The sequence below is a fragment of the Sorex fumeus genome, unplaced genomic scaffold, assembly GCF_029834395.1.
Source record: "Sorex fumeus unplaced genomic scaffold, SorFum_2.1 ptg000029l, whole genome shotgun sequence".
In the NCBI taxonomy this organism is placed as follows: domain Eukaryota; kingdom Metazoa; phylum Chordata; class Mammalia; order Eulipotyphla; family Soricidae; genus Sorex; species Sorex fumeus.
Window position 1 is genome coordinate 19,644,073 of NW_026606086.1, and position 18,727 is coordinate 19,662,799.

Consider the following 18,727-nt stretch of genomic DNA (forward strand, 5'->3'; position numbering starts at 1 on the left):
GCACCTGGACCAGGGCCAGCATCTGCAATGGGGCGGGGGGCTTGCCTCAAAGAAACAGGCAGGGACCCCAGACCCAGGACACAGCAGGCTGGGGAGGAAGCAGAACCCCCCCTCCACACATGCAATATACACATGCACACGCACACACACGCACAGACACATGCACACACTACACACATGGACACATGCACGTACACGCACACATGGACACACATATATACACACATGCATGTATACATGCATCCTTACACATGTGTGCACAAGCACAACTGCACACGTGTGCACATATATATGCATGTGCCTATGTGCACACGTATACACACAGGCATGCGCATGTCCATATGAATATAAACATGTGCGTGCACATTTGTGCTGTGTCCACATATGCACGTGCACGTATGTGTGCATGCCATGCACTCATGAACATGTACACACACAGACACTGACACAGTCCTATGCTCAGGGAGGCCCAGACGACAGCGTGTTCTTGCAGGCAGGATCATCACCACCCGCACTGGACACTGCCCACTGCCCACCCCTTCCCACACCCCCTGAGGCCCGGTCTTCCTCCCGCTCTCCTGGGGACATGGCAGCCCCAACGCGGCAAGCAGCCCAGCCATCCAGGTGGGCTCAGAGCACCCATCACCCCCGCCAAGGCCCAGGTGCGCACAGAGATCCCCAGGGAGGCGGGCCGGAGTGAGGAGTCGGCAGATGGTTTATTCCTTGGAGTGCCCGGTGGGCGGGCAGGACAGGAGCATCCAGGTGGTCGGGGCCTGCTCTCAGGGGCCCGCTCAGGCACACCCAGGGCCACCCCGCTGCCAGCTGCCCTGGGAGAAGATCATGGCGGTGTTCAGGAGGTGCCATGGGGGCAGCCCAGGAGGGGCATATGCAGGGGCCACAGGTCCTGCTGGCTGGACCCTCGCGGCCACACGTGGAGACGGTGTGGATAGAAGGGAGTGTCCTGGCCGGCCCACGGTCAGTCACACCCACAACGTCCCCAGCCGGCCATCAGCCCGGTCATCAGGCTTGCTGGGAAAGTGCCCGAGGGGGCTGCGGGTGTCCTGGGGCCAGCGCGTGTGCCAGGCCAGGCTCGCGTTTTGTGGGGGGCCTAGGGCGCCGGCCCCTGCAGGCGCTGCACGAGGCGCTGGTAGGTGTCACGCTCCGCCTGCCACGAGTGGCACTTGCGCACGTACTCCTTCCCGTGGACCACGAGCTCCTTCTCCAGGGCGGGGTCGCGCACCAGCCTCCGGGCCAGCTGGAGGAACTCCTGGGGGTGAGAGAAGGGTTGGGGGGGTCGTCTCTGCCTCCATCCCGCCCGGACGTGCTTCCACACCTGAGCAATGCAGGCCGGGGACGCAGCACGACCCCCAAAGCCTGGCCTCTAAGAACCAGGATGGGCTCGCGTGTGCACGTGTGCCCAGGGACCAGGATGGGCACATGTGTGCGTGGGTATGGGTGGGCGGCAAGAGGTCTCCCTGGAGGCGGGGCCTCGAGGTGCTCAGAAGCTCCCGGTGACCGAGTAGCAGCTGTGCCAGCCCCTGCCTGCCGGGGGTCCCGTGATGCTGGTCTGGGGGCCTGCAGGGTCGAGCTGGCAAGGCAGGGTGACCCTCGCCCCACTGCAGTTCCAGAAGGGTGGCACATCCTCTCCCCTCCAACCCTATGGGTCCCGTGGGCAGTCAGCGGGAGGGGGAGGGCAGCGCCACCTACCTGCGGGTTTGCGAACAGCAGCCCCGTGACCCCGTGCTGTACCACGGCCGCGTTCCCTGGGATGTGCCGCGCCAGGACCGGCACCTCCAGCTCCATGGCCTGCGGGAGAGGGCAGCGTGGACACAGGGGCTGGGGGTCAGCAGCATGGACAAAGGGTTGTGGGGTCAGCAGCATGGACACAGAGTCATGGAGGTCAGCAGCGTGGACACAGGGTCTGGGCGTCAGCAGCATGGACACAGGAGCTGGGGGTCAGCAGCGTGGATGCAGGGTCGTGGGGAGTCAGCAGAGTGGACACAGGGACTGGGGTCAGCAGTGTGGACGCACATGACAGCAGCACTGTCAGGTTGGCCGAGCAGGGGTGGCCCCTGGCTGCCCACACAGAGGGCCCAGGGGGCGAGAGGCAGGAGATGGGACGGGGGGGGGCTCGTGACTGGCTGGGGACAGCCTGATAGCCTCTGTCATGGCAGGTGGCCCCACAGAGGTCAGAGCTGGGCCTGCCGCCCTCCAGCCAACTCACTGCCCGTCCGCAAGTGGCCAGACGCAGGAAAGTCGGGGCACAAGGGGTCCCTGCACAGCTGCCGTCACTGGGCGTGAGGGGCCAGAGTGGACACTGTCAGATGGGGCAGAGGCAGGAGGGGGACAAGGGGGATAGGGAGGCCCAGGGGGGCGCTGGGCAGTTAGACCAGGCCAGGCCCCAGGAGGAAGAGAAAGATGTATTGGGCGTGTGGGGGTGGGGTGGGGTCTCCTCGCAGATACTCGGAGAGTCTGTGCAAATCCACAGGGGATGCCCGACAGCCACTGGGGGCCCCAGGGTGCATGTGGGGGAGGGGCCGGGCGGGTGGGGGGCCTGGCTCTGGACTGTGGCGTGTGAGGGCAGCACGTGTGTGCAGGGCGCTGCATGGGGAGTCCTGTGTGGTGTGTTGAGTGGCTGTGCATATGGGCATGCTCTCTGTGCATGGGGCTGGGTGACGAGGCGTGAGGACAGGTGTGTGTGAGTGTCGGCATACGGGTGTCACATGTACCTGAGAGGGCATGTTTCTGAGTGTGCTGTGTGTGAGTGTGTGAGCGTGTGTATGTGTGTATGGTCTGAGTGTACTGTGGGTGTGTGTGCAAGCATTGTGTGAGAGTGTGAGAGTATGTGCCGGAGTGTACTGTGTATATGTGAAAATGTGTGTTATGTATGTGTGTGTGCAAGTGTGAGTATACGTGTGCACGTTCATGCGGTGTGTGTGAATGTGTGTGAGTATGGTCTGAGTATGCTGTGTGTATGCATGTGTGCTTGCAGTGTGTGTGTGTGTGTGTGTGTGTGTGTGTGTGGCAGGCCATCGGAGGCTGGGAAGGACACTGCATGCTCGCGTGGTGTTCTCCAGCCTGAAGGCGGTGCAGGACCCAGCTCTGGAGAGCCTCGACCCGCAGAGGCCCGGAGCAGGCATGGCCCCCCATGCGCACACATAGCTCTGGCTTGGAGCTTGCCCATGAGCTCGCTGCAGCAAGGGGCTTTCATCAGCTTCACGGGGGAACCGGGGGGAACCGCAGCACCAGTGAGGCAGCTCTCTGGGGGGGAGCCTTTGTTCTGTGATTATCAGCCGCTCTGGCTGATGAATCGATTCTAACAAGCCGCTCTGCCCCGCCTCTGAAATCAGTGCCATTCAAATCCGTGGCCCAAAGGTTATTTTGGAGTTTTCTGAGAGCCTTGGGGCAGGAAGAGTCACCACAGCTGCTTCTCCTTTGGAGCCAGTGGGCTCAGGGCGACCTGGAGACCCCGCCCCAGCATGGGGGAGAAGCCTGTTTGCTGGCAAAGGAGCCACTCGGCAGAGGTGGAGGGGGCCCTGCCACCCCCATGACACACGGCCCATGGCTGTGAGGGCTGGTGTGCCGCTACGGGAGGCCAGGAAGCCGCGGCCGGGACACTGGACAGCACTCAGCCTGCCCGTGGGGAGCCCAGGCCAAGGATCCCTAAGACTCATGGGGAGGGGCAGGGAGCCAGAATGAGGGGGGAAGGGGGAATGGACATGACTAGGTGATGCCTGTCCCTGAGGCACAGCAAGGAGGAGGGGCCTTCCCAGCTGAGCTAGGACTGCTGGAGCCCTGCGCTGCAGACAGAGGGACAGATGCTGCCATTACCTCCAGGATGGCTGCTGACATGCCCTCGGACACGGAGCTGTTGACCAGCGCGAAGCAGTTCCTGATGACCGCGTGCAGGTCCTCCTGGGGCATCTCAGGCAGCAGCCGGACGCCCGGGCTCCTGCCGGGACACGCAGGGGGCTTTGTGGGCCCAGCTGTGCCCCCCCCACAGCTCGCGGGCACCCACCCCACCTCCCACCCCACCGAAAGGCTGACATGGGCCGGCGCCAAGCTGTCACGACGCAGACATGCATGTGTGGGGAGGATCCAGCCTCACAGGTGGAGAGAGGGACACACAGTGAATATGGGGGCCACGGCCCGGGGAGGGAGCATCTTTCCCTCCCCTGCCCACAGCCCTGACTGTCCTTAGGACTTCATGTGCTGCAGGCAGATGAGTCCCAGAGAGATAAGAGCAGGACAAGAAGGAGTCCTGAGGATGGAGCCCCGGGGGCTGACCCGCTGGAGGGGTCATTCTGGCCCGAGCTGCTGCGCTTGTCTCTGGGGAGGATGGTGATGCAATGGCAGGAGCTCTGCAGCCACCCTGTCACCTCGGGTGGGCCCAGGGGAGGACAGCCGTGAGGGTGAGAGCCCTGGAGGCGGGCGGGCGCCATGTCCTGTGAGAACTGTGCTGCCCCCATGAGCGGACCCCCCATGGGCAGTTCCCTGATTGGGCCAGACCCGCCAGCTCCCCATACTCACCTCTGCACTGTGGCCTTCACCTCCCTGGTGAACGCTGGGTCCACCTGGAAAGACACGGCCAGGCTCAGGCACCCTTGGGACGAACCCCAGCAGCGGGGCCAGGCGCATCCTGGGGCAGCTGCCCTCCTCCTGCAGGGTGCAAGCTGGACACCATCCCCCACCACCCCACCCCTCCCAGCTGTGCGTTGGGGTCTCCTGTGTGCAGCCTCCTCTCGGCACCGCAGTCCCCACCCGCCCAGAGGCCCGTCCTTGGCCCCCGTGACATCCATGTCCTGCTGACTCAGACCTGGCCAGGGGATTGTTTCAAATGAGGAAACTAGGCTGGTCAGAAGTGGACCTGGCTGGGCTGGGGCCGCTGGGGGAGGGGGTGGGCGAGGGGCGCGTCACTCACCTCTGGGCCCACGATCACCAGGTACACGCCGGGCTCTTCTTGGTGCCACTCTAGGGAAGGGGAGGCCGTGGGCTGCTTTCCGCGGGCACTGGCGGCCGGGCATGGCCAGCAGTCATGGCCATGCCTCACGGGCGCATGCAAGGCCGCGAGGGCAGGGCAGGCAGGGCGTCTGCTCTGCACACGGCCAACCCGGGTTCAACCCCACGCGGCCCCCGAGCCCTGCCAGGAGTGACGCCCTGAGCACTGCCAGGATTGACCCTCTAGCCCTGCCAGGAGTCACCCCCGAGCACTGCCAGGCATGGACTGAGAAAACTCACTCCTCGCCCAGGTACCGCATTTCCTGCCTACAGGGTAAGCGCACCTTGATTTGGCTGGTGCCGTGAGACCAGATGGCCGCATGGACACCCCTTGGGAGGGCCTTCCCCAGTGGACCCCCAGCACAGGGGTGCAGAAAGCGCTGAGGGGAGGTGGGTGGGCTGAGCCGAATCAGCTGCTCGCAGGGCCAAGACTGGAACTCATACCTGCAAAGGCGTCCACCAGGTACAGCGGGTCCTTGACAGGCCGGAGGCCGCAGACCAACAGGAACACGTATAGGCCGTCGGCGCTCGGGCTGATGTCTGCGGGGAGGGGGGCTCAGGGTGGCAGGGCAAAGCCTCGCCCCACCCCGGCCCCGAGCTCTATTACCTCTGGGGGCCCTGAGACCCTCCCAGGGACTAGACAGAGCCAGGAGCCCGGGCAGGTGTGAGGGGACTTCTGGGGAGTGAGGAGCTAAGGCAGAGGTGCTGGGGGAGGGAAGAGGGGCACAGCCCCCCGGGCACCCACACTTAGGGACACCCCCATGGGCACCCACACTTAGGGTGCTCTCAGCCGCCTGCCCGCCCGGCCAGCCCAGGAGAGTCCGGGGGCTCATGGTCAGCCCTGACAGCTCTGTCTTCACAGAAGCAGTGCTGGGGGATGTCTTGCTCCTTGAGAGTGCTCAGGGCCCAGGGCCAAGTCCATGACAGGCCTGTGAATGCGTGAGCCTCGTGGGTCACCCGTGACACAGAGCCCCGGCCCGAGGCCTCGGGCAGCTTGTCAGAGCGACAGTGTCAGGGAAACACAGTGGTCACAGGGAGGGGAGAGGCCGGACTGGTCTCAGCGCGGCTGGTGGGCACACGGGACGGATGGGTGGGGGCCCGGGCTGAGGATAAGCGAGAACTGAGCCACGCGTGGGGGGTTGCTGGGGGCCGGGACAGGCGGGCTGAGGTGCCAAGCTGCTCAGCCGGGCTGCTGGTCCACTTCCTGGACCCCCGGGGACCCCCAAAGGGCTGTCGGAAGCACCACAGCCCCCGCAAGCACATGAGCTGCCGTGTGAGCTCCCCAGTCACGCGCGGCGGGCTGGGGGGGAGGAGGAGGAGGAGGAGGGTGGGGGGCACCGGGCGACGCCCTCACACTGACAGCCACGAAGACGAGAAACGTGAAGCCCTATTTATAACAGCCGAAATAATAACAACCGAATAATAGAATCCTGGAGGAGGCACTTTCTAAAACAGACGCGAAGGAACTGTACAAGGCATCACGAAGACAAACAGGACCTTAAGGAAGCGCACAGACACTCGATGCTGAGGGGACACCAGCCAATGTCCACTCTTAACCTGAGCTGTGGGGTTAACGGCTGCAAAGGGATATGGCAGACATCGGCACGGAGAGGAGGCTTGAAAAATCAACAAAGCCCCAACATGGTCACTCACTCGCGTTCCCTGCTTCCTGACTTGCTATATAACCGGCAGCAGGGCAGCCTGGGTTCCTGGATAACCCCGACCAATGTGTGACGGTGAACTGATTGCCAGCGAGCTAACCGGAGCAGCTCAGCGGGGAAAAAAACACTTCCAGAGCCAAAGAAATACGGCAGGGGTGAAGGCACACGCCTTGCAGGGGTGCCCCCTGCTCCATCCCAGCCCCGCATGGTCCTCCAAGCCGGGCGCTAAGGGGAGCCCCGAAGCACTGGTCATTGCTGCCCAAACACCCCTTTCACCACAAAAAAAAATTATGATAAATGATACTGGGATAACTTGCAGAAAATACAAGATCAGGGCTGGAGCAATAGCACAGTGGGTGGGGCATTTGCCTTGCACATGATCAACCCGGGTTCAATTCCCAGCATCCCGTATGGTCCCCTGAGCACTGCCAGGGGTGATTCCTGAGTGCAGAGCCAGGAGTAACCCCTGTGCATCGCCGGGTGTGACCCAAAAAGAAAAAAAAAAAGAAAGAAAAAAAGAAAATACAAGACCCTGGTCCTTACCTCATTACACACACACACACACACACACACACACACACACACACACGACTAGCTGGGAGGGCACTCGCCTTGCATGTGGCTGACCCCAGCTCGATCCCCAGCATTGCACGGGGTCCTCCAGCACCGCTGGGAGTGATCCCTGAGCACAGAGCCAAGAGTAAGCCCTGAGCTGAGTGTGATCCTTTCCCTTCAAAAAACCCTTAAACTTCTAGAAGAAAAAAAATAAGAGTATCTTTGCAACCGCAAGAAAATCTCCCCCAACAGGACTTAGCCTTTCAGACGGACAACAAACTCCTAACAACCTCAGCCGACCAGAGCCTCCGGTCCAGGAGTGTCTGGGGGCAGGGCCCGACGGGTGCCTGGGCCCCAACCCACCACAGACCTCTCCTGAACAGCCAGGACGAGCCCAACAGCGTGGGTGGGCACGAGCAAAGGGACCACCACAAGTGCCCGGCGATCCTCCATGATGAGTAAATCAGTGCCTGTAGCCGGCTGGGCAGCGTGTGAGGTGACCGGTGCCTCCTCACACAGGGCCGGAGGGCAGGGGCTGTGCGGTGGGGTTCTGGGTTCCACCTCTGCACCCCTGGTCCCCGGGCACGCAGGGATGCAGCCTCATCAGGTATGCTCTCTCTTCAGATGGAAGGGGCAGTAAGCAGGTATGGGCTGGCCCTGCCATGACTCAGCCCAGTGAAGCCCTAGGGCCACACTGGGCCCCCCCAGGAGTGACCCCTGAGCACTGCTGGGTATGGCTCAGGAAACCAAAACCAATTTAAAAAAAGTTAAATTCCTGCTACATTTACACATAAAGACTATATAAAAGAAGCTGGAGCAATAGCACAACTGGCAGGGCGTTTGCCTTGCATGCGGCCGACCCGGGTTCGATTCCCAGCATCCCATATGGTCCCCTGATGACAGCCAGAAGTAATTCCTGAGTGCAGAGCCAGGAGTAACCCCTGTGCATCGCTGGGTGTGACCCAAAAAGAAAAAAAAAAGACTATATAAAATATGATTCCATATTAAGTTAGCCCATTAATGTAGTGTAAATGTACATGATGCTATATTATGCACTTTTCTATGTAATGATTTATTATATATTTGTTAGTTTTCATTCTGGCCACACCTAGTCTGCCCATGCTGTTGTCGCTGACCATAGGCGGGTCCTGCCCACAGGCAACCCCACCCAGAGGTGGCCCGGCCGGTCTCTGGCATGCTCACCTGATTGCTGCAGGAAGCCGGGCCAGCTCAGGGCTGTGTTGGGCACGGTGGCGATTCCTGGGGGAGAGAGGGGTGAGCCGACTGCGGCTGCGTCTGCGCGTGCTTCTCCCAGAACCCCTTGGGGCTCAGCCCGAAGACCTGCGCCCGTCATCCGCTGGCAGCGCCTAAGCCGAGGCATCAAGGCAGCGAGAGCCTCAAGCCGGTCCCTGCTGGGCAGCCCGTGAGGACACGGTGACACCCGTCAGCGTAGACAGCTGGGACACCGGCCATCTCCCCACACGTGCACAAACAGACACAGAGACACACACAGAGACACAGATACACACCCATAAATACACAGAGACACAGATACACACAGACACAGAGACACACACAGAGACACAGATACACACACAGAAATACACAGAGACACAGATACACACACACACACAGACACAGATACACAGACATACACACACAGACACAGACACATACACAGACACACAAAGACACAGACACACAGACATACACAGATACACACATACTGACACAAACACACACAGACACACACATACCAACACACACAGACACACACGCACGCATGCCATGCTGCCATGCGGTATATCCGAGCAGGCCTTACCTTGGCTCTGCACACACACCTTCCCTCTGCTGTGCGGCTGGGGAGAGACCAGGGCAGGAGGTCAGAGGCTGCGCCAGACACGGCACCCCACAGTCACTCGGTCACTCGAGAGGGGCTGGGCTAGCCTGCCCGGGGCCGCCGTCACCACCCCACAGCAGGACTGCACCTGAGCTCAGCCTCGTGCCAGGCTCGCAGCGGCCCTGAGAGTGAGCAAATGCCAGAACATCCAGGGACCCAGGGTCCCGCGGGGCTCCACCCACGCCTGGCACCTGGGGGAGGCAGGCCGAGGGGGACGGACAGGTGCCGGGACCACGACACACACTATTTTCCTCACAGGCTTCTGGCAAAACTTCAGCAAACAACTAGAGAGGAAAGAGCTCGTTTCTGGGACACACCCACAGATGCTGGAAAAGGCCACTGCAACCGTGGGGTGGGGTTGGCAGTGCCCACACTCTCCTCAGGGGAGCCTCCAAGCCCCGACTGCATCGGGGGCTGCATGTCTGGCAGAGTGCGGATGGATGGTGGACAGCTGCCCAGCGCCCACAGGGAACTGCAGCAGGGTTGAGGGGAGCGGGGGTTCGACAGGCTCATCTTTGCCCAGGAGAAGCGAAGGTCCAGACTCCAATGCCCGTGGCCGGAGGGTGGACCCATCCCAAATAGCACCTCTGGGACCGCCAGGGGTCACTCCTGGCACAGAGCCGGAGACAGCCTGGGCACTGCTGGTGGGACCCAAAAGCAAATGCAGAACAGTGTGACCCATGGAAAAAAAAAAAGTTTCAAGAATGTTGCCAGCGAAGGGCTGGAGCTATAGCACAGCGGGTAGGGCGTTTGCCTTGCACGCGGCTGACCTGGGTTCGATTCCCAGTGTCCCATATGGTCCCCCGAGCACTGCCAGGAGTAATTCCTGAGTGCATGAGCCAGGAGTAACCCCTGTGCATCGCCGGGTGTGACCCAAAAAGCAAAAAAAAAGAATGCTGCCAGTGAGAAATGCTGCCGGTTCTCATGTGAAGGGGCAGCAAGTGGCCACCATCGGGAGCCAGGAGGGGACATGGCCCAGCCGTTGCCTTTGGTTCCTGAAGAAACGCCCTAGCAGGCAGCGGTACGGGCGGGCTTGGAGGTCAGCCACGCGCAGTGCGGGAGAAGGACACTGAGCGGCAGCTGGGAGCCGTGCCCGAGGGTCCAGGCCTCACTTGGGCCCATGGCTCTGCTCTGGGCCAGGAGCAAGCCTGGTACCACCCAGCTCAGCCCCCGGGAAGGTTATAACCAGGGGCCACAGGAGACCAGGGCTCTGGGGAACTCAATACACGCTCAGGGATAGGGACAGGAGATGCTTTTCTGGGACCCAGTAATCGGGGGATGGGGAGGGTCCCACCAAGCTGTCATACACACACAGACACACAGGAGTGAATGTCTGGCAACTGTGGGTTGGACAGGCCTCTAGCCTGGGGCGAACTGGGAATCAGCCCGGGGACAGGGCTGCAGGGTTCCAGGCACAGCCCTGGAGAACTTTGGGGGAGGAAGAACGAAGGTCTTTGGTCACAGAATCCCCTGGTCATTTCCCTGCCCCCTGGGACCCTGGACCAGCCGCTGCCGGCCCTCCGTGCTTCTCCAACGCCACAGAAAATGCAGCTTCCGCCTTGGTTTTTAGGCTCAGAGTTGCGTTTCCCCACAGAGATGCTTTGGGACAGACGGATGGCGTCAAGAGGCTGCCACGCCATCAGCCCTGGGACCCGGCTCAACAGTGACCAGGGGCGTGAAGAGCCAGGGGCGGGGGGGGGGGGGAGGGGGGGAACGAGGCGGTGCAGAGTGAGGACACGGAACTATAGCCGCGGGAACTCGGCTGTGGAAACGAGCTTGGTCAGCCACGCTCTGCGCCAAGGGACAGCGGAAGCAGACAGCCCCAGGTGGACACGGTGATCACAGGCCTCCTGTCACGAACAGTTCTCACTGCAGAAACTAATGGCGCGAGCTGTCAGGGTGGGCTCTACAGAGAAACCTCCGGGCACCAATAAAAGTCTGTGCTAAAACAACAGGTTGGTCCTGTAGCTTAATAACCCCTTCTAACACTTCAAAGCCGAGATCCCAAACCCTCCTCACGAGCCTCGCCGGCCCCGCACATGTATTGTCACCCGCCCCCACAGACCCATGCCCGCGCCTGTCTCTGCCTGGAAGGAGCCAGGGGTCCCTCTTACTCAGTGCTGAGGGGAGATGCCCCGTCCAGGGCCCGGCATCCGGCATCTCCTCCACAGCCCCGTCGCTGGGAGGGACAGCCACCATCTCCAGGTGCTGACGGCCACCCCTTCGCCTGGTCAGCGTACCCTGGACCTTGAAGAACCCAGACACTCCTGGCCCCAGCGTAGCAGGGACTGAGCCCCCTCCCCCCTCCCCAGTCCCTTTGCTCAATTGCTCCCGAGCCAGGCCTGAGAAGCACCGCAGCAAGCAAGTCCATTTGCTCTTATGGGGGTGGGGGTGGGGGAAACGACCCGGTACCAGGCAGCTGCCCCAGACCCTGTGGTACTGCACCAAAGGGCAGTCACGGCGAGCACAGGGTGGGCACTGCCGGGTACCCAAAGAGGAGACTCTGAGGGCGGGAGTTCCCAAGTCCCCCTCCCAGCCTGCACCTACCCACTGCCTGTGCGCTGTCTCCCGCATGGCCTCTGTGAATGCAACCGCGAACCTGAAGGAGGGACAGCATCAGCCTGCAGGGGGGCAGAGCACCCAGCGCCAAGACGGGCCCTGTGCCCCCTACTGAGAGCCCAGGCTGGCATCCGGGGCCAACCCTGCCTCACCCGGGAAAAGCCAGGCCTGCAAGGGGAACGCAGCCTGGGTGGAACCCGGGTGAGAAGCCGGGTGCAGCCAGCCCCCCTGGAGCCAGCCGTGCAGAGCTGGGGGTCCCCATGTCCCCCACCTGCTCCCGAACTCAGGGCGAGCCCAGCTGAGTCCCGACAGAACGGCCGGAGCAGCACCACAGCAAGCCCAGGGCTCTCGCGGCACTGGGCAAGCCAGCTCTAGTTAGAGAAAGGCGCTAGGTGGATGAACTGAGGGTCCACGGGGGGGGGGGGGGGGGGGGGGAGGGGGAGGCGGGGGCGGGGAAGGGAGGGCAGGGAGGGAGGGGGAGGGAGGGGGGCCAGGCTGCTTTGGCTGTGAGCCCCGCACACCCTACTGGGAGAGTGGCCTGGCCGCACTCACCTGGCTTCCTGCAGGACCCTGCCCATCACTCGGCACTTTTCCTCCTGGTTCACGTCTTCATTTAAGTCTGTGCCGCCAAAGATGACCCCAAAAGGGATGGGCAGACCTGTGTGCGGGCCAGAGACAGGCCGTGGGCTGGGCCCTGCATCCCGAGGGAACGCAGAGCACACAGGCCAGGCTCCACTCCCGAGGCGTGAGGAGGAGGGAGACGCAGGCGGGAGGCTCTGGGCTCGCAAGACCCCATGGCTCCCTCTAGCTACCTCGAGGGTGACCTGAGGCAGCAGAGCTCCCGGGACCCAACTCCGAGGGTGACCTGAGGCAGCAGAGCTCCTGGGACCCAACTCCGGGCACCACTCAGGGCTGGGCACTTGGGCCCATCCGCATGGGGCCCGAGTCGCTCCCCGGATGCGCGTGCTGTGTAGACCACCTTACCCTGCAGCAGCCGCCCGCTGCGATAGAGGTGCAGAGCCAGCGCGGCCTCCACGCCGTCCACCTGGACCAGGTCGGCCACCTCGGATGGGCTGTCGAAGTCCAAGGCATCCTTCAGGACACACACGTGGCCCGCGGCTTCTAGGTGGTCCCTTGGCGCAGAGACGAAGGGAGAGAAAAGGAGGCCTGAGTGCGTGTGTTTGAGTATCTGTGTGTCTGTGTATGTTTGTGTATCTGTGTGCCTGTGTGTCTCTGTGTCTGTGTGTGTGTCTCCGTAGGATGGCATTGCTTTGTCCTTTCTCCTTTGCCACAAGGAGCTTAGGTTTATCAGGTTACACCCATCACAGTGCTCCAGAGTCACTCCCATTCCTTCGTTATCTGTAACCACTTCTCTATGCTCTCTTCCCCAACCAATTAATCAGCTTTTCCCCCTAATCAGAATCTGTTAATTTGTAAGGTCGGATCCTTCTAGGATACTGAAATTGTATTGTAAGTTAATATTGTCTTTCTCCTCTTCTTATGTCTTATGAATAGTTTACTTTAAAGCAATGTCCTTTTTGTATAGATCCAGGAAGACCATTAATATTATGCTTTGTAACTTAGGATTTAATTGGCTCTGAATCTTATTCACTCCCGGGCATCTGCTTTCTCGACTTAAGCCTCATTTGCCCTTGGTTCTTAGCACCCCAAAAGCAGGGTCCCGACAGGGACTGAATGGACCCAGGGCAAGTGGTGAGCTACCCTGGCATCGAAATGGGCCAGGCCAAAGTGCCACGATTCTTAACTGTAAGTTAAGAGCTTGATCATAGACAAATGATGTCATGATCCAAAAGTAACGATGAGATTAGGACCCTGCTAGGGATAGGAAAGACTATCTGGCCTGAGCACTGCAGTCTGAGATCGAGATGGCCCTAGGAGAGCAATTCTATAAGCTTAAGGTATTTTTTACTGTATCCATAGAAAATAATTTATATTATGTTTGTTGGACAAGGAGAGGAGAAACTCACCCAGGGGATTCCGCTTTAGGGTGGGTTGTCCTGCTGAGAGAGTATCTGTCCTAGAAGCTGCTTTCCCCGTTGGAAAGAACTTTACCCCTACTGATTGTGACCACACCTCTGTGTAAACCCCAACCCCTCATGGTTTTGGGATTTAACTAGAAGGAAAGAGTGGGCTGGGGATCAGTATCCAAACTCTAGAAGGAGGATGAAGGGGGATTGAGGAGGAGAATGAAGTAGCAGAATGGGGGAAGAAGAAGCAGGAGGAGAACCAGAGGAGAATGGAGACGGGAATGGAATAAACTGCACCGAAGACCAACCGGCCTGGCCCTTGTTCCTTCCTTCGCCTGCCCATCGCCATCAACCTCCCCAGGGTGGGGGAACCGGTGTGAGACTAACAAACGCGAGCGGGGAAAGATAGACCACTGTTGTCTTTTTTTGAGTTTACACATGTCTCTGTGTGTCTTTATGTTTCTGTGTGTCTGTATGTGTCTCTGTGTATCTGTGTGTGTGTCTCTGTTTGTCTGTATCTCTGTGTGTGTGTCTGTGTGTATCTCTGTGTGTCTGTGCGTCTCTGTGTGTGTCTGAGTGTCTGTGTCTGTGTATCTGTGTATATCTCTGTGTGTGTCTGTCTGTCTCTGTGTGTGTCTGTGTGTGTCTGTGTGTCTGCGTGTGCCTCTGGTTCTGTGTTCTCCTGGCTCTGTGCTCAGGGGTCACCCCAGGTGCAGGGGCCCACTGAGTGCTGGGGACACCAGGTGGGGTGTGCATGTGAGAGCCAACGTTGTGGTAGCCGGGCCCCTCAGTGCCCTGCCTTGGGTGTTGGACAGTCTGGGGGTCAGTGCGGAGGCCCGGCTGCCCTCCCTGAGCCCTGCTCTCACCCCTCCCCCCCGGCTGCTGACCTTTCCCACCTCCTGCCCGCCCCACCTGCCCTCCTCGGCGCTTCTGGAACACAGCCCACACCTGGCCGGGCCCGGCCAGAGCACCGCACCCTGCTCTGGGCACGACGCCCAGGCTGGAGGGTGACCAGGGCAGATGGAGCAGGTGGGGGTGGGGAGATCCGCCTGCCCAAGGCACAGTGACCACGGGAGATCCGGCTCTGGCCCAAGCAGACGCCACCGGCTGGCCTGACCCAGGCCCATCCCAGGGAGGGCATGGGCCCTGGGCAATGGCAGGAGCAGTAGCACTGGACGTGGGTCAGCTGTCACCCAGAGTGGGTGGTCAGCGCTGGACATGGGGCCAGCCGCCCCAGCACCAGAACAGGCAGTCACAGACGTGGAGAGCTGTGGGAGCGAACCCGCTTCCTCACACGTGAGCTGAGCAGGGACCGGGCTCAGGGCAACCGTCACTCCCGCCCAGTGAGGGCCCGAGGGGTGGGGCGGCTGTGGTGAGTGAGACTCCCCCAGACTGTCCATCCTCCAGGCGTCTTCCCCACACCCCTGAACCCACATAGCCGTGGGGGTTCCCCAGAATCCACAGTGTGCGTATGCATTTGCGTCTCTGGTGCTGCTAGAACCTTCTTTGCAGGCAGCGGTGATGGGAGTGGGGACCTCTGGCCCTCTCCAAGACCAGGGCTGCCACCGTGGTTCCTGGTGGGAAGCGCCCCCCCTCCAGCCCCCCAGGGACTCCATAGCAGCTGCACCTTCCAGGACCCTCCCAGCGACACCAGCCCAGCGCCCAGCACCAGGTTCCTGCTCCTCTCCCTGAGGGCTTCTCTTCGTCCTGCTCTGCCAAGCGCTTCCTGTTCAAACAAGAACACTCCGTCCATCCCCACGAGCCACACCCCCGGCCCGTGCTATGGGCAAAGTCCAGCACTCAGCCTGCCGCTATCCACCGGCTCTGCCCTGCCACTTCCATCCCCGGCTCCATCCCTGCCTGCTCTGTCCCTAAACCTGTCCCAGACTCTGTCCCCAACTCTGGTCCAGACTGTCTCCAGCTGTGTCCCCGGCTCCATCCCTGCCACCTCTGAGCCCACCTCTTTCCCCAACTCTGTCCCCGGCTCCATCCCTGACCCTCTGTCCCCAGCTCTGCCCCTCCCACACTGCCCTCACGAACCCTCTGCTAGGATGCCAAGAAAGCACCGGGGTGCCCCCCCCCCCCCCGTCCAGCCACACCCACGGGAGCAGCCCTGTCCCACAGATGCTGACGTGCCTCTGAGATCCGTCACGGAAGCCGGGTGTGGCCGGCCTCAAGGCCCGCAGCCCTATTGGCTGGGCCCGGGCTGAGCAGGCAGCAGGTGCCCTTGTGTGTATTTCTGGGGCTCCGGGGCGGGGGTGAGGGTGACCTAGAGGTGTTGGAGGGGCCAGGCAGGGCCGCGGGGAGGCTGGGGCTCCCTCAAGGGATGAGCACTGGCCCTTGAGCGGCTCCTGGCCAAGTGAGAGCTGACCTGGGGGAAGACTGGCAGAAAGACCTGAGGGGGCTGCCTGCCCTGTCCCTTGAGAGCATGCATCTCCCCCCGCCCTCTCAGCACCTTTCCGGGGGGATGGGCACCTCACGGCCCAGCACGGTCATGTCCACACTGGGCACAGACCCTGGCCGAGGGGAGGGGGCACTGCAGTGACCGGCTCTTCCCTGCTCCGACCAATGTGAACCCCAGGCCATTGATGCCTCCACTCTTGGGGGGCAGCTGAGCTTGCTGGGGTCTCTGGTTTGGGGCCACCCCTGGCAGTACTCGGGGCTCCCCCTTCAGTGGTCACAGGGTGGGGGGGACACTCAGGGGCCCTGGCCTGCCCCTCCCCACATATAATCCCACCAGCACCTTCTGCCTCCTCTTCCTCCCTGCCTCCCCGACCCTCTCTGCACTGAAGGGGGACAAAAGGGTCCCGGGCCCCCAGGCATGTGGGAGAAAGCCCCACATCACCGCTCAGACTCAACAGGGCTCGATCAGCCACAGTGTCCTAGGCCCTGCAGGCTGGGAACAGGGTGGGGCAGAGGTTTATAACAGGCACCTCGGTGTCTGGGTGGGGGTCCCTCGCGGCTGACCCTAGGCACAGCCCTTCCCTGCGAGCCCATGTGCTGGCGACTGTACCCGTGGGATCCCAGCGGACACCTCTGGGCTTGCTGCTTCATGGGCACAGGGTGAGTCTGGCCTGGGGGGGGGGGGGGCAGGGGTTCCTCACTGAGACATTCCCCAGGCTCTCAGAGCAACCTCTCAGGAGCTGTGCCAAGTGGCACCTCCTCCCGCCAGTAAGCCTCCCAGCCCTGAGTACCCAGCGGTCACTGTGTCACCCTCTGCTGCCCACATCAGGGCACGTGCAGAACCAGTGGCAGCCAGTTGAGAAACCACCTGATGCAAGTTCCAGTTGCTTAAGAAACCAAACTAGGAGAAATGGCGGGCTAAGCTCGGGTGCTGACCTGGGCACCAGCCTGGCCGTGGGCACAAGTGCCCCTCCCGTTAGATCCTGCGGAGCGGGGCCCTGGCACCAGAACAGAAGCCCCTGCAGGCAGACACAGCAGAAGGGACACCCCCATCCGTGAGCGGCCGACGTGGGGACCCGCTTCCCGACTCCGAGGTCCTCCCCCTGGCACGGTGAGGCAGCGTGCGCCCCGCGACCCTTCCTCCAGCAGCAGGAAGACGCGACCGAGGGTCAGGGTGCCCCCAAGCTCGGGGAGCCCTGGGCAGGACGCAACGTTCCTGCAGCCGTGGGAACGCAGAGAGGGAGCTCTGGGAGCCAAGGTCTTTGACGAGAGCTCAGGGCGAGAGGGATCCGGAGTGCGCGCGCCCCGCGCTCGGGGTCCAGCTCCCCGCGCGCGCGCCTCCGGGTCCAGCATCTCCGGGTCCAGCTTCGCGCGCGCCTCCGGGTCAGCGCGCCGCGCGCGTCCCTGGGTGCAGGTCCCCTGCACGCGTCCCCGCGTCCATCGCCCCCGGGTCCAGCCCCCCGCGTTCCGCGCGTCCCGGGTCCAGGTCCCCTGCACGCGTCCCCGGGCCCGCGCCCCCGGGTCCAGACCCCGCGCCGCGCGCTCCCGGCTCCGCGCGCCCGCGCGCCCGCCCGTCCGTTTGTCCGCGCCCGCGCCCCGCACCTACCGGACGCGCCGCGCCGTGACGGCGTTGCCCGTGTGCCGCCGCAGCACCGCCAGGAACAGGAGCCGCATGACCCGCCGCCCGCCGCCTCCTCCTCCTCCTCGGTCCCTGCCGGGCTGGCTGGCCCGGGGCGGGCCGGGGCGGGACTCGGGGCGGGCGCGGGCCGCGGCTCTGGGTCCCACCCGCCCGCCGCTCCCCAGGCCGCTCCCCGTTCCGCGGCCGCGGCGCGAGCCCGGGGCAGGGGCGGGGCGTCCCCGCGGCCCACGAAGGCCCTGCCCTGGGCACCGACCCACGGACCCAGCGCCGGGGACCCCCCTCGCGGGGGCTGCCCCTCAGGGAGGAGGGGAGCGGCGCCCGCACGCAGGTGGAGGTGCCGGCCGGTCCCGGGCCTGCGCCGGGGATGCTGGCGGCCGGTTCCCGCGGGGCCCAGTAGAGGGTGCTGTCCGCGCCCCGGGCGCAGGAGCGCTGGGATGGGGGTGACCGGTCCAGCCTTTGAGCCTGTGGGACCAGGTTCACGCTCCGCAGTGACACCCACTAACCCGCTCAAACTCGGCCCGGGCCAGGCACCCCTTAGCTCCGGCTCTGACGTGGGACGAGCTGGCCAGAAGCAGCCGGTCAGTTTCTCTGGTCTGGGCGCAGTGAACACTTTCAACCCTGGCTCTGCTATGGGGTGGGGTCGTGGTGATGGTGGTAGGGGGTGTCGGTGGTGGAGGGTAGGGGGGTGGGGAGCGGGACCGGGGACATTTGGTCCGCGGAAATGTGCACTGGTGCGGGTCGGTGTTGGAACATGATCTGACCGAAACCCTGCATGAACACTCTGCAACTGTGTATCTCGCTATGACTCAATTAGAAAAACAGAAAGAAAGAAACTGTTAGAAAGGATGCCTGCTCTTCAACAGTTTGGAAGAGCTACAAAGAAGAGTAAGGTTAGTCTTTGAAGGTTGAGTCAAACTCACAAATAAACACACACATAGACACACAGACACACAGGAAGCTGGGGTTTCCCAGACTCCGGGCACAGTGGGCAGCACTGGGCTGCCCACACCGAGGTCTTTAGTGG

The 18,727-nt window shown here is 62.4% G+C and overlaps 1 protein-coding gene across 1 annotated transcript; it reads right to left on the minus strand.

Annotated features, from left to right (window-relative positions):
- Window positions 1–815: 815 nt before the first annotated feature.
- Window positions 816–17,861, minus strand: GLT1D1 (glycosyltransferase 1 domain containing 1). The gene is made up of 12 exons (XM_056115403.1): window positions 17,671–17,861; window positions 12,658–12,806; window positions 12,226–12,331; window positions 11,662–11,713; window positions 9,037–9,073; window positions 8,418–8,474; window positions 5,443–5,538; window positions 4,922–4,971; window positions 4,531–4,574; window positions 3,832–3,952; window positions 1,708–1,806; window positions 816–1,267 (listed from the first exon to the last, which is right to left on the minus strand). Exons 1-12 carry the CDS (start codon window positions 17,736–17,738, stop codon window positions 1,109–1,111), a joined length of 1,038 nt encoding a protein of 345 aa, XP_055971378.1. The 5' UTR covers window positions 17,739–17,861; the 3' UTR covers window positions 816–1,108.
- Between the last annotated feature and the right edge of the window lie 866 nt (window positions 17,862–18,727).

What these genes read in the sequence shown, in the direction of transcription:
- GLT1D1 (XM_056115403.1), bottom strand. Translation starts at nt 17,738, where the DNA reads ATGCGGCTCCTGTTCCTGGCGGTGCTGCGGCGGCACACGGGCAACGCC. An exon ending in CCTGGTGGACGCCTTTGCAG is followed by an intron (nt 4,972 to 5,442) that starts GTATGAGTTCCA and finishes CCCCTTCCCTAG; the next exon opens with AGTGGCACCAAGAAGAGCCC. An exon ending in TGGTGATCGTGGGCCCAGAG is followed by an intron (nt 4,575 to 4,921) that starts GTGAGTGACGCG and finishes GTGTCTTTCCAG; the next exon opens with GTGGACCCAGCGTTCACCAG.